The sequence below is a fragment of the Nomascus leucogenys genome, chromosome 4, assembly GCF_006542625.1.
Source record: "Nomascus leucogenys isolate Asia chromosome 4, Asia_NLE_v1, whole genome shotgun sequence".
NCBI classification, from domain to species: Eukaryota; Metazoa; Chordata; class Mammalia; order Primates; family Hylobatidae; genus Nomascus; species Nomascus leucogenys.
Window position 1 is genome coordinate 68935328 of NC_044384.1, and position 15405 is coordinate 68950732.

General features: G+C 40.3%; 1 protein-coding gene across 2 annotated transcripts in view; it reads left to right on the plus strand.

The window, feature by feature from the left end:
* The first annotated feature begins 328 nt into the window (after nucleotides 1-328).
* VAPA (VAMP associated protein A) overlaps nucleotides 329-15405 on the plus strand; it is a 44136-nt gene continuing 29059 nt past the window's right edge. For both annotated transcript variants that reach the window (XM_030810766.1, XM_030810765.1), the window contains exon 1: nucleotides 329-703. In XM_030810766.1, coding sequence (XP_030666626.1) covers nucleotides 625-703 — 79 coding nt within the window. In that variant the 5' untranslated portion in view covers nucleotides 329-624. The remainder of the gene's footprint in view (nucleotides 704-15405) is intronic.

The window sequence follows — 15405 nt, forward strand, 5'->3', positions numbered from 1 at the left end:
CAGGGGGCATGCCGGGAGTTGTAGTGAGTGGGTGTTTCCCTACTACTACTACTTGTCCCTTCCACTGGGCATTCCTACTTGAAAGTGTGTGATGCGCTGCCAGAGCAGTTTCTCTAGTTCCGTACTCGGAGCTCAAGGTGACAGAGGACTGCGCCTCCAGCCCTGCGCTGCGCATCGCGTCGGTCCCGCGGACCTTTGCCCCGCCTCCTTCCACACCCGTTCCCTTGACAGCTGGGCTGCGCTCCGGGCCGCGGCAAGCCGCGAGCGCGCAGGCGCAGCAGCCCCGCGCCGTGCTAGGCAGGCCTGGAGGGCGGGACGAACGCTAGGGGCTCCCGGCCGCCGGGGCGCGCACGTAGGCACGCAGAGGCCGTCACGTGGGTCGCCGGGGATCGCAGTGCGCGTGGCCGTGGCGGCTGGTGTGGGGTTGAGTCAGTTGTGAGACCCGGAGCTGCTGACCCAGCGGGTGACCCACCGAACCGGCGACACAGCGGCAGGCGTCAGGGCTCGGGAGCCGCGAGCCTGGCCTCGTCCTAGAGCTCGGCCGAGCCGTCGCCGCCGTCGTCCCCCGCCCCCAGTCAGCAAACCGCCGCCGCGGGCGCGCCCCCGCTCTGCGCTGTCTCTCCGATGGCGTCCGCCTCAGGGGCCATGGCGAAGCACGAGCAGATCCTGGTCCTCGACCCGCCCACAGACCTCAAATTCAAAGGTAGGCAGAGCGGGGACACCCCCTGTTGGGGTGGGGCGCGCGGACGGCTGGCTGGCTGACGGCGGGGGGCGCGGAGGGCACGTCGGCGGCCCTGGCGCGAGGGAGCGCCCCCTCCCCCACGCCCCGGCGCCTGCCCTTTCCCGGCTGCTTTCTCGCCGCCGCCTCGGCCGGCCTGCCCCTTGCTGCGGCCCGCTTCATCCCCGCCCGCCCTGCGGTGCGCGCGCCGGCCGGGGCGAGGCGGAGGGGAGCCGGGCCCTGGCGCCGCTGCCGCCGCCATCTTGCGGTCCCGCGGGGGCGCCTCCTGGGCGTCCGGTCCCGCCCGCGCCGCGGTCCGCCCGGGCCCGCGTCCTTGGCCCCAGAGGCCCACGGTGTGCTCCGGCGGGGCGTGGGCGGGTGGGCACCCGAGGGCGTACGCTCTGGGCTGCGGCGGGGAGTAGGCTCTGGAGGTGGCCGCAAGCTGCGTCTGTCGCCCGTTCCTTGCTGTCAGCGGCGCAGGGAGGCTAGCGCGCGGCGCGGGACCCCTTGGGAGTGAGAGCCGCCACCCGGCCCCTGCCCTGGCCCTGGGAGAGCTCAGTGCAGCCGGCCCTCGGGCTCCGCGGAGGGCGTCGCTTCTCACCTTTTCGCCAGGTTTAGAACTCGACCGTCAGGTGTAGGGCGCGGGGGAGGTGGAGAATCCTTGGAGGTGCCTGGCGAGGGCTGCCGGGTTCTGTTGGCACGGACCCAGGCGCGTGCGGGCAGGAGCGATGCGTCAGCCGCAAACGGAGAGTTGTAGGTTCATAGTAGCGGGGCTTCTTGCCTTCAGTGTGCCACCCGCGTGCTTTTATTTAGCCCTTTAGTTGAGCTTCTCTGCTGAGAAACCTTCAGTGCGTGTGACTTTTTTGCTTTTACGTTTGCGGTTTCCGACAGATCCTGAGAAGGCTGATAAGGTGTCACCCAGCTCTGTAACTTTGTAGGTTTTTGTAGTACTGCCGGTGATAAGTTTTTAGTCTGACTTGGTGATCCTGGAAGAATCGCAGGGGCTTTTGGTCCTTTTCCTTGTCAATATGTAGTGTACTTTAGGAAAGAGAGTTAAAATGTACAGATTTTTATTTTTTTCTTTGTTCTTAAGGAATACTGAAAGAGTGTGAACATCTAATAGAAAAGTAGGTTCCTTCCTATCTTTAGTTAAGTGTGAAGTGAGTCCCGTTTTGGAAGTCTATGTCTTGTATTTCAGTTGTTGAATGAGAACAATTTTTGTGAGGCGTATAGCAATTCTATTGCTAAAAGAAAAAATTAAATCCTTTATTGTTGTGTAAGGTTGAGTCCAAGAGAAAACCACCTACATTGTTTTCCATAGGAAAAACTTCAGTTTTAGGAATTTAAAATATATTCTGGAATTATGAGATTAATATTGCGTAACTACATTGCAAGCTTTTTAGTGCATTTACGAATTTCTTAGAAGTGTAAGTGAGCTACTTGTTGGGTAAGGATTTGGTTTTAAGAGAAGGTGCAGTGAATGTATTTTATTGCAAGCTTATGTAAGTTGTGTGATTTTTACGTAGTTTTAGCTGGGGGAAAACCTTTGAGGAATCATGGAAAGTCCTAACTCAGCCATTATCTTGAGATAATTTAATGTAAATCTGTATGATGTGTTTTTTTTTAATATTTCGTTTTTATCTTTTGATTGGCTGTGTTTACAGTGAACATTTCCTCTACTGGATAACTATGTGTAAATTGCCATTAGGGACTTATAAGCCTTTACAACCAGTTTTAGGCCAGGAAATGTCCACAGTTCGAAGTTTTCTCCTTAGGGAAGTTGCTACGTTGCTGTAGTAAGAGAGTAATAATAGTGGAGAAGCAGGTTTAAAAAACAAGCAAAAGCCCTACACAGTGACTTACTCATGTATTTCCTTTTTTGGGGGTATTGGAGAATTACAGCTATGATTATAGAACACATTGTTTTTGTGTTGCCAGTAAAAATAAGACTAGCCAGGGAAACAGAAAAGGTGTGTAGATGGTGTAACAGAGAGACAACCCCTGTCTGAGGAAAGAAGCCCTTTCTCTACGTCCCCCATCCCTCCCTTAGGAGGCCTTTAAGGAAAAGGCTTGTTTTTCATTTCAAGGGAGGTTTAGGCCAAGAGAGTGGTTGAGTAAACACACTGCTGTGAGAGAATGCCTGGTACTTAAATGCCCAATAGTTTGTTGTGTGTTTCAGTTTAAAGATGGAGATAATGGGGAGGATTGGGAGGTGACATTTGGTGTTTGATTCCTTAATATTCTTTTAGTCAAAGGTAAATTGTTGGCTTTGATGGAAACCTTTGTGTATTTAAATGCACAGTTCAACACTGAGGAGATTCATTTAGAATGTACAGTCTACTTGTGCTTAGTTTATGATAGAAAAAAATCATTTAACTGACTTACTCTAAGTCATTCAAAACTTTCTTTTTAAGTGAAGGACTTTTAAAAGACAGTTTTGCAGAATTCTTTGTCATCTTCTAGTAGGTTTATTTTAGTTATTTTGATTCTGAGTTTGAGATGGTTTCTCCAGGAGTGACTCAGGTAATCATTCTGAGATTGGATAGTTTTTCTTTTATACACCTAACAACCATCTTGAAGATGAATTACCAGTATTTTGCACAATTTTGCAAAAGCAGATACCAACTATTTCAGTACATTTTTCTATATACCTCAGTATTAAAAAAAAGTTTGTTTTATACAGTCGTTAACATACAAAAGTGCATTTATGATGATGTAATGAATTCTGAAGTAGATCTCTTGTGTTAGTAAAGAAAAAGAAGTAGACACTGCTTTACTTCAAATTCTGTTTAAACCTTGGAAGTAATTTTACCTAGATTTCAGATTTGAAACTTGGTATTTTATGTGAAAGATTTTTTTTGTCTTTAAAATTTTTTACATGATAAAATTCCGTTTATAACGTATTACACATTTTATTTTTCTACCTATTAGCAGTTTTTTTTTATTTTTCGAGATGGAGTCTTGCTCTGTTGCAGTGGCTGGATCTCAGCTCATTGCAGTCTCTGCCTCCTAGGTTCAAGCAATTCTCCTGCCTCAGTCTCCAGAGTAGTTGGAACTACAGGCATGCACTACCATGCCCAGCTAATTTTGAATTTTTTGTAGAGACGGGGTTTTGCCAGGCTGGCCTCGAACTCCTGACCTCAGGTGATCCACCTGCCTTGGCCTCCCAAAGTGCTGGGATTACAGGCGTGAGCCGCCGCACCTGACCCCTATTAGCAGTTTTGTAGAAAAGTTTGAAGAAGAAAGTTTATAAAATGCTAAAATAAATTTCAAATAGATTCTTCTTAATGATCAGAGAGAGACAAAAATAAACCAAAATCCTTGTGTTGAGAGTGGCCCATAACAATAAATCAACAAAGAAAATTAAGCTCTCTGAGGGATCAAGGGACGTGTAGTGTCAACATCAGCTAGTGCATCTTTGCATAGAAGCAGCACAGGGGGAACATTAGAGAATACTCCTCTGGATGAATATTTAGCACATTTTTAGGTGTTTCCAGTCAACTCTTCATGTTTCCCAGTGGCTATACAAAACGCCTGGGGCTATAAAGACATGAATGTAATCTTTAATCATATTACTCCGTTCCTTTATTTTTAAGTAACTCTCAGTTGCTCACAGAATAAAAGATTGTTTTTTTTTTTTTCGGTAAGACATACGATCTCTTCCATGATGTGCCTTCCTCTTGTAACACCTGTTAAGCTGTACACATCCATACTTTCTTCCCTGAGAAAGAAAAACTCTGCTCATACCCAGGGTTCTTTGTTCCTCTGTTTTTGCTGGCTAAGGTAAAATTCCTTATGACTCAGACCATGTTCCATGAGATGTTTTCCCGCTGGTTTTCAATCACTGGCTGCATTGTTTTAACATATAAATACACCAGAGTCTTTCATTTTAAAAACAAATAAGCAGACATGTACTTCTTTGACCATAACTCTTTCTAGTAGGTGTCTCTCCCTGTCCTTCATTTCCTTTGCATTCAGACTTTTTGGAAAAATAGTCCATATTCACTGTTTTTCCAGTTACTCACCTTTTATTCTCTCTTCAGTCCACGGTACTTTTACCCCCTCACTACTTATTGCTAACTTAATCATTTCCAGTTTTTATCTCACTTGACCTCCCCCTGGCTCTTGCCATTACCGACAGTTTCTTTAAAAAAAACCCTCAATTCTTCTGGCTTCTATAACACCATTGTCTTCTAATTTTCTTATTTGCTCCATTTATTATCTTATTTGTGGCATTCTCCTCAAATGCTCATGTGTCTGAGATTCTGATTTGGTTTCATTTATCTCACTCTGTGAACTTTCTTTGTTCATTTCATTGTTTTGAGGTTTTATCTTCCTTGCTCTCTGCAGGTATTGCTACACCCCCAAGTCTGTTTTAATTCACATTTCACAGTCAGTCAAGAGCACATACTCAAACAACTTACTCACTATTTAGATTTGAATATTGCACAGATACTCTAAACTCAAAATATCTCAACTTTTTTACTACCCAAGCCTACTCTTCCTGTATTTTTTATTTTTATTTTTGAGACGGGGTCTTGCTCAGTTGCTCAACCTGGAGTGCAGTGGCATGCACGTTCTTGGCTCTTTACAGCCGTGACCTCCTGGACTCAAGTGATCCTCTTGAATAGCTAGGACTATAGGTGCCTGCTACCACGCCCAGCTAATCTTTTACCTACATATGGGAGTGTCGCTGTGTTGCCCAGGCTGATCTCAAACTCCTGACCTTGTGTGATTCTCCTGCCTTGGCCTCCTAAAGTGCTGGGATTACAGGCCTGAGCCATTGCACTTGGCTTTATTTTTATTTTTTTAGTGGCATCATGATTACTCACACCAGAAACAATATGCATATCTAATAATTAAAATCTGTGTTTCTATTTTTGACATAATCCCTTTGTCCACTTCAATGCGTTTCTACTTCCAAATTCATTTATTTTTAAAATTCATTCAATTATGGATCTAATATGATTAGATTTGAGTATCTGCTACACGTCAGGTATGATGAATAAATACTGGAACTACAGTTGTGAGTGAAACACAAGCCCATGTTTTCATGGGGCAGTTCTAACGAGAGATAGATACTAATAGAAGAATAAAGTGTACCCCTGAAGAGCTATATAGTGCGACGAGAATGTAAAATAAGGGTCTTCGATCAGGCTGTCACAGTTGAACTAAGATTCCAACAATGAGTAAAAGTTATCCTGGTGAAGAAGAAAGGAAAATGCATGTTCAAATATCCGGTAGCAGGAGGGACCGTGAAACATTTACCACACTGAAAGAGGTCGGTGTGGCAGTGGTGAAAATAGCCAAGATGAATGTAGTGCTGGTTTAGTAGGTCAAGTTAGGAGTTTTGTTTTTATCCTGAGCCACCAGGGTTTTTAAGTCAGGAGAGGAGCAGTAAAGGTGGAGGGAATGGAATAACATCACATTTGCATTAAAAAATAATTCTGGTAGCAGTGTAAAATTATACTAGAGGGGAGAAAGAGATGAATTAGGCAGCTGCAGCAGTCCTGGCAAGTGGTGACCCCTTGGACTGAGGTCATGGTACTGGAGGTGGTGAAAAGTTAGGTTAAATCAGTGAGACTTGGTGGTCTCTATGTGCACTGAGAGAAAGGGTATGAATGTCTGAGATTTCTGCTTAAATAACTGGGGAAATGGTGGTGCTATTTGTTTAAGAAACGGTGGATGTCTGGATGAGGATGAAATGCATCTTATTTGGGGATGTGTGAAGAGAGGTGTAGGAGGAAGACGTTTGGTAAATATGTTTAGGTCTTTCAGGATATTAACAAGAAGGTGGATTTGGTTAAATGGGTGTGTTACTTAAGGAAAGGTCTGGGCTTTGGGTAATTTCCTTACTTCAGGTGATTACCTTTTATATTTACTAGTCAGCAGACATCTCCTTTTCTTTCTTTCATTTTTTTCTTGAGATGGAGTCTCGCTTTGTCACCCAGGGTGGTGTGCAGTGGCGCTATCTCAGCTCACTGCAACCTCTGCCTCCTGAGTTCAAGTGATGCTCCTGCCTCAGCCTCCCTAGTAGCTGGGATTACAGGCGTGCACCACCATGCCTGGCTAATTTTTGTATTTTTAGTAGAGACGGGGTTTTGCCATGTTGGCCAGGCTGGTCTCCCTGACCTCAGGTGATCCACCCGCCTCTGCCTCCCAAAGTGTTGGAATTACAGGCGTGAGCTACCGTGCCCAGCCTCATTTATTGTCAGCTCTTTACCCTGTCCTCCACACTGCTGCTAGAACTACACTTTGGAAAAAGGAGGCTGTTACTGTTAGTCCTTGGTTAAAGAACTCTAAATGTTTTCCCGTTAATGTACTTGAAAAATCCAAAATCCACTGCCTAACTCTCCAGCCTCAGTGTCTGTTGTTTTTCTTCTCTCCATAACTTTGGCTATATGAAACCATGTTCCCAAACACTCCAGGCCACTGCAATGCTTTTTGCACAGGCTCTGCTCAGAATATTGTCCTCCCTTACGTCTGTCAGGCAGCCTCTTATTTCAAGAATCACTTTCTCTTGAGAAGTCGTCGATATTCTACCAGTCCAAGTTGGTCAGAGCCTTCATGCCACTGTTGAAGCTTGTGCTTACCTGTAATAACAGTACTTTCACATTAGATAGTAGTTATGCTTACATATTCTCTCCTCCCAAACTATACTATGAACTCTTAGTGTATATCTGTTAATATTTGTACTAACAAGTTCTGGCATCATAAAATGATTGCCCAACAAGTGTTGATTGAATTAATAAGACGCAGATGATTTCTCCAGTAATTTTTATTTTTTAGTTTTGGATCTTAACTCAGTTGGAGTTTTCACCTGCCTTTGCAGGTAATAGTGCTTTCAAAATTTTGTACTTCCAGAAAAGGGGTGGTAGGGTATTTTGTAAAGAGCTGACTAACCCTAAAGGTAGGTTGTTTCATGTTTGTGTTTTTTTCATTTGTAAAGTGAGAGGTAGGACTAGGTGATTTCTTGGGTGTTCTGTCTTTAAAAGTTTGTGTGAATATATGACAATTGAGTACAAAAAGAAAATGCTATTTTTCTGTGAAGCAGAAAAATGCATATAAAGAATAGGGAAAACTATACTTTTAATCCTTTAAAAAGATTTTACTGTGTATATTTGAGGTATACATATAACATGATGTTACGGGATACATATAGATAGTAAAATGGTTACTATAGTGAAGCAAATTGACATATCCATCATCTCAACATAGTTTCTTTTTATCTTACCTTTACTGACCATTTAGTGAAATCTTATTTGCCTTTCAGAGGTGGAGGTTTATACAGGATGGATCTTGCCTTCTTTTGATCATAGAGTTTTGGAAAAAAATTAAATGTGTGAGAGGACTGTTAACTTGCAAATGCTTGTTTACTGGTTTAATTCTTTTTATAACTGAAATGTGACTCAAATTAGTAAGTTTTAAATTAGTAAGTTTTAAACGTTTGAAAACTTTCAAACATGAGCACCTTATAATATGAACCTCAGTATGCCTTAATTTAGTAAATTAAATTTAAATATAAATTTAATAATTAACATTTTACTATAGTCATACTTGTTTATGTATTTTTGTTTGCCTCCGTGTTTGTATTTTTTTGCAGCGGTCTCACTCTGACACCAGACTGAAGTGCAGTGGTGCTATCATAGCTCATTGCAGCCTTGAACTCCAGGGCCCAAGCGATCCTTCCGAGTAACTAGGACTACAGGTGCATGCTACTGTGCCCTGCTAATTATTATATCTGTTTTTTTTTGTAGAGACAGTCTTGCTATGCTATTTTGCCCAGGCTGATCTTGAACTCCTGGTGTCAAGCGATCCTCCTTCCTCGGCCTCCCAAAGTGCTGGAATTACAGGCATGAGCCACCATACCTGGCCTGCCTCAGTATTTTTAAAACAAATCCTGGATGATAGCATAACATTTCATCCCTAGATACTTGAGTTTGCATTTCTAACCAAAAAAAGACATTTTCTTTGCATAATCATGATACTGTTAACACATAATAAAATTAACAGTAGTTCTTTGATATTCCCTAATATTTAGTCTATTACAAAGAACAAAATCACACTTAAGAGTTTATTAGCCGGGCGTGGTGGCTCATGCCTGTGATCCCAGCACTTTGGGAGGCCGAGGCGGGTGGATCACAAGGTCAGGAGATCGAGACCACGGTGAAACCCCGTTTCTACTAAGAATACAAAAAATTAGCCGGGTGTGGTGGCGGGCGCCTGTAGTCCCAGCTACTCGGAGAGGCTGAGGCAGGAGAATGGCGTGAACCCGGGAGGCGGAGCTTGCAGTGAGCCAAGATCGCGCCACTGCACTCCAGCCTGGGCAACAGAGCGAGACTCCGTCTCAAAAAAAAAAAAAAAAAAAAAGAGTTTATTAATAAGCAATCTCAATGGCATAGGAAATCAGGTATACCTGGCCTCACAGGAAGAGGCTGTTTATAATCTAGATTCAAGGCCAGCCAATATATATGCTGGTGACTGACCAGTCAAAATTTTGATGCCTCACCTTGAAACACAAGTATAAATAGATGGTTATAGGTTTTAGACCTTCAAGGTCATATGGACTGGGAGACAAAACAGTGGCTAATTTGGACCAGTGGCAAGCAGAAGCAACTAACTGAGAGAAAAAAGGCAGAGAAACAGGCAGAGAGGTCTTTTGATCCCAGGAATTAGTTTCTCTTGAATACAGCCTCTTCCTGTGATGCCAGTTATACTTCATTTCCTGTGCCATTGAATTGCTTACATCTTTATGATGAACTCTTCAGTATGGGTTTTTTAATAATAAAATATTCTTTGCTTAAATGAGATTGGATTTGATATTTTCTGAAGGCATACTTGTAACACATTATTCTTTAACATTTCACTTTATAAAAAATTCTATAATCTGTTATACATATTTCACTTTGTTATTCTGTAACACATATTTCACTTATAAAAAGTCTAAACTGGGCTGGGCACGGTGGCTCACGCTTGTAATCCCAGCACTTTGGGAGGCCGAGGTGGGCGGATCACGAGGTCAGGAGATCAAGACCACGGTGAAACCCCGTCTTTACTAAAAATACAAAAAATTAGCCGGGCGTGGTGGCGGGCGCCTGTAGTCCCAGCTACTCGGAGAGGCTGAGGCAGGAGAATGGCGGGAACCCGGGAGGTGGAGCTTGCAGTGAGCCGAATCTCGCGCCACTGCACTCCAGCCTGGGCGACAGAGCGAGACTCCATCTCAAAAAAAAAAAAAAAAAAAAAAGTCTAAACTGGTGTCTTCAATGCTTATAAAAGAAACTTCCACATCATTTTTGTTGACTTATGCATCAGTAATATACCATAGCATGCTTAGCTGCTTTTCTCTGGTGTTTGGATGTTCTTTATAACTAGTTGTCACGAATGTTTGATACTGTTATGAAAATTCAGATTTAAAGAAGTGAGAAGTTTAGTTACGTATCTTTCAGCCTTTTAAGGAAATGATTAGATTGCATTACCATTAAAAAGTAGGGATGTTAATTAAAAAAGAATTGTTGCTATGAGAGGACTTTTAAACGTATGTTTATAGTATAACTTGACAAATTTCTCATGGGCCTATGTTTTGACAGTTCTTTTGTTTTGTAGCTTTGTGTTTCATGTATGTGTGTATATGTGTGAAGTGTATATGAATATGTATATAATTTTAATTCTTGAATAATATGACATGGAGTGACTGTCATACTTTAAAGACATACGGTGCCTTTAAATCGTACAGTGTTTCCTGTTTAGTTTTTCCTGTGAAAAAATTTTACTTTTTAAATCCTGTAGGGCCAGAATCTTTTGGTCTTGTTTTCCCAGTACTGTTCCCACTGAGAAAAACCTCACTAACAACAGATCCCCAAAAAATCTGTGGTTCTTAATTTTTTCAGTTTTTTCTTCCAGGATTTTACAAATAAGAGGATTTATAAGCAAATTAAGCTACTATGGGTACATGTTTAAAAGTCCCTTGTTATATAAAATCAATGCTAAATGTAGAAAATGGAAAAAGTTTAGATACTATAAAACCGTCTACGGCCATACCACCCTGAACGTGCCCAATCTCGTCTGATCTCGGAAGCTAGCAGGGTCGGGCCTGGTTAGTACTTGGACGGGAGATATTATAAAGCCAATAAAAATTACTCAGTCTCACAAAATAACCACTGTTAACATTTTGATAAACTTTTTATAACTATGCTGTGTATAACTATATATTTATATCTTGTATGTTTTTAGTTAAGATTATTGTGATCAGTTTTTCATGTTATATTTTCCCCTAGCAAGAACTTTAGATCTAAATAATAATAAAAAAAGTTTATTTCAGATTCTCTGAAAATGTACCTTCTTTTCTATTTCTTTACATCCTACCTATCTAGAATCCAAAAACGTAAACTTTAGATGTGGACCACTCGTTTCTATTTTAATCAAGATGTTAAATTATTAGTAAGTAGCATGCACTAATTGCATGTTCATTCTTGAACACTCACATTGTTCTTTTACAAATAATTTATGTGTACGTCTTATTGTTCTTTGGAAGTTTAGAGTGGAGGGACATAAAATTGGTATGAAATGTTGCAAATCAAAGTGTTCCACTTCTGAGTTAAGACTATTGTTTATTTTCTCTGCCTCGTTTTCAAGATTATGTCACCAGGATTATTTAGGTCAGAATGAGCAGTGTGTGCATCAGAATACCTTAAAAAGCACTCCTAAAATGTTTACGGTAGTTTTTTTAAATAAAATGTCAATAAAGTTGTGATGGGTTTAGGATTGAATTATCTTCCATCTTTACCACAGGGTAGAAGACGTTCTTTAAGGTGGTAAGTAAAGTTAATCACAATGTCACATGACATGAGAGAAGCCTTAGGGATCATTTTACCTACAAATTCTAAAATGAAGGAGGTTAGACTGGGATAGAGAGGGGAAGTGATTTACCCAAGGTCCATTACCTAGGTAATGGTTTTAGCTGTTAAGCCTCAGATTGAACATACTACATTATGCTTTTTTAAAAAAGTCATAGTATAACATCAGTAACAGAAATGAGCATCTCCCTTCCCCCAGAAGGCTGCCAAAAGAATAGAAAGGTTTTCATTTTTTATTTAGGTACCTGTTTATGTAAAGGCGATGGATGAGTATTTATACGACCAGAACAATACTACACTGTATGAAAATGGTGTAAAAGAAGTAAAAGACATGGTCCCTTCCTGTTGGTAACTTTTTCATACTGTAATTTTAGGCTCCCAGAGTGGGAATACTGTTTTATAAAAAATGATTACATGACTATATTAAGTGGAGAGTTTTCATGATACATTCTGAAACCGTTGATTGTATAATATGGATAAACTGATTGTATAATATGATTGTATGTTTGTATAATTGTATAATATGATTGTATAATATGGATAGTGAGGCAATTTCAGAATTAAAGCCCTTAGAGGCTTAAATAAAATAGTGCAGTCTTGCTTTTCCATTAATCTCAGGATCCATACTTTTATGATGTTAGTGAAATCTTATAAAGAGATATGTTTTAATGCTTCAATGACTAAATTTTTAAAAATAGAACTAAGACTCATTTTCTTTTCCAGAAAGTAGTACTCTATTTGTACAAAAATATTTATACAAAAATATTTCTTCAGTACCTACTACGCCAGGCATTGTGTTAGTTGCTGGAGATACAGCAGCTAATGAAACAAAGACCTATTCATGGAGCTTACATCAAGTCTGATATTTCAATGTGTTTGAAAAAAATATATAGTAAGGGTAAATTCAAGTGACATCATTTAAAAAATTTGTAATAAGAATGTTTTAGGGCTTTCTTGGATGTAAAATGTAAAATATTTTTTGAGTGCTTGATACTTTATTTCAAGAAGTGTTCAGTGTTGATCTGTGTGACCAAGAGAAATACAATATCCATTTAAAAATCTTTTTCATATATTGCTAATTTGACTGCACTTTCATGCTTTATTGTGGCAGAAGTCTACCTGGAATACTTATGAATTAGAAAATAAATACCGTTAGGTTATACGTACAAAATTTATGAGAGTTCAGGTCCTAGAGTCAGACCTGGTTTGACTTCCCACTTTCATTGCTTCGAGTTACATGACCTTGGACTACTCTTTACCTTCTGAGTTGAATCATCTGTAAACTTGGTATAGTAAAATGTAATGAAAGTAGCTACTTCATGGACTTGTGAGGGTTAAATAACACAGTTCATACAAAGTTATTGACACATGAGTGCCCAATAAACGCTAGCTGTTCCGTTAGTAGATATTCTGTGTACTATATAGTATTAATATATGTTTTGTATCTATGATTACCTTAAAATGACACTGCAGATACTCAGCAGCATAACCCTTGTGTAACTGGGAAACAGTTTAATCAGTGATACAGCTTAATTATCTAAAACCTGTTGGAAACATTGAAGGTAGTCATCACCTGCATTGCTGTGGCTACATTGTTTGTGTATTTGAGCAGAGCACCCAGCCTTCCTCGTTAGTCTGCACTGCATAGCTAAGAATTTGCAAAGACCTTGTCAAGAACTGTGAAGGGACTGAAATTTTAGCCTGCTGCAGTTTTGTAGATGTTGGTAGAAGACGTGAGATTTCCTGAGTTAGACAATGGACATCATTGTTCATGGCACTGCAAGTGGAATGGGCTTTATATTTGTGTTGGTTTTCCTTGCCCTCCTCAAGTTCCTTGGAGGTGACAGGTGTTTGGGTAGATGCTACTCGCATAGTGAGTTTGCATCATAACTAGAAACCCTGAGCTTAGAGAACCTGAATCTTTCATAGTGGGCTGTGCAGAAACCTACCTGACCTTTGTTCCAGTAGAAGACCTTATCTTTATTATATTGGTCAGTGAACAAACCTGCCCCTCTCCTCAGAAGGGAGGTGTTGTCTTCTAAGACAGTTCACTATTTAATACATCCTTGAAAAGATAGTCTGGGTAAAAACCCCCAGGACTTCTTCTTGCAAGATGTGCAGAAATGCTAGAGGCCCATGGAGAATTGTCTCCTAAACACACCTCTGAGTAACTAGCCTAAATGGGGGTCACAGAGTTCATAAATTAATGTTCATGTGCATTGTCTGTTTATTCTTAAGCTACATTTTAGAAGCGTTTTCTGTTTTCTGAAATGCTCTGTGCGATATACTACTGCTTATCCCGTATTAAAATTTTATTCTCTTAACAGAAAACAAATACTAAAGTTGATATGCATACTGAGATGTTTAATAGTGACTATACTGATACCTTCAGCTTACTTTGATGTGCATCAAAAATTAAGTGGATGTCTGGACAGGGCAGATAGATATGCTGCAAAGTAAATACAGCAAAATGTTCATTGTAGAATGTGAGTGATGAGTGTATGAGTGTTTATATAATTATCTCAACTTCTGTGTCAAATTTTTCATAATAAAATGTTGGGGGAAAAGGTAGCTGTTCCCCTCCTCCACAGTTGATTCTCTTTGCAGCTGAACTCAACTCAGCCTTTCAAGATAACTTTGTTATCAATAGTTCGCATCAAAATATGGATGAATGATAACAGTTTTTAAAAACTGTTAAGAGTGATTCTTTTTTTTTTTGGTAGCTCTTCTCAGCTTAGTGGGATTCCTTTTAAAACTGGGCGGTTTGGAGAATAAAGGTCCGGAAGTCATTGTTCTGAATGCTTGAATTTTACATATATGGACTGACTAAAAAGGGTATTTCCTGCTGGAAAAATGTTTTTAGGCAAAGGAGGCAGGCCAGTCTCACTTGACTAACTACTGGGTGAGCTGCCTTAAAATTTTCTAATATTTTTGACATCTCAGGTTCTAAGTTTTTTTAAAACTTATGTTCAGATTTTTTTACTCAAAGGCCACATTTGTGTATGTGTTACATTTCTGTTTGATTGTAAGAATTTGGGACTAGGAGTAGGATTTTGGCTTAATGGCAGTGACAGCTGTAGAGGAGTTGGGACAGAATACTTAGTGGCAGGAAATGGTAGGGCTTCCAAAGAACAACAGCCACATAATTGAAAGGTAGAAGTGTTTTAATTGTAGATTTTTTTCAATGTAAGAGTGGAAATAAATGTAACTTGTATGCAGTTTTCTTTTTTTCATTCGGGATAGTTCATTATAAACAGTGACGTATCTCTAACATAAGTTTCTATCAATACTTTTGATTAAAATGGACTAGTTCAAAAATTGTTTCCTAAATGTTAAACTAAGCAGTTATATTCGGCAAATGATAGGATTTCCCTCATTTATAGGGATTATTTATTACATAAATTGCATGAGATGTTCACTTTGTCATCAAACCTGCTTTTCACTGTTTTTTCAATTTTTCAAGGTTATTTCAAGGATCGGTTTTTCTAAAAAAAATTTTTATTGTTTTTCATAAATAAAAGATACATACAGTTCAAGGAATTATCAAAAGTTAAATACTCATATAATATATCACCTCCAGGGTGAGAAATAGAACTTGGCTAGCATTCGGCAAAGCGCTCATTTTACTCTCTCCCAGTTACTTCCACTGCAGGATTAACCATTGTCCTGACTTTTATGGTAGCCACTTGTTTCAAGATCACCTAAGTCTTACAAAGGATACATTTTCAATTAGTGAAGCAGGAGATTATTGGTTTAATTCAGGGGTTCTTAACTCTAACTTCATACCTCATTTTTATATTTTGTAATGCTATTACTATCCTGAAACGAAATTCA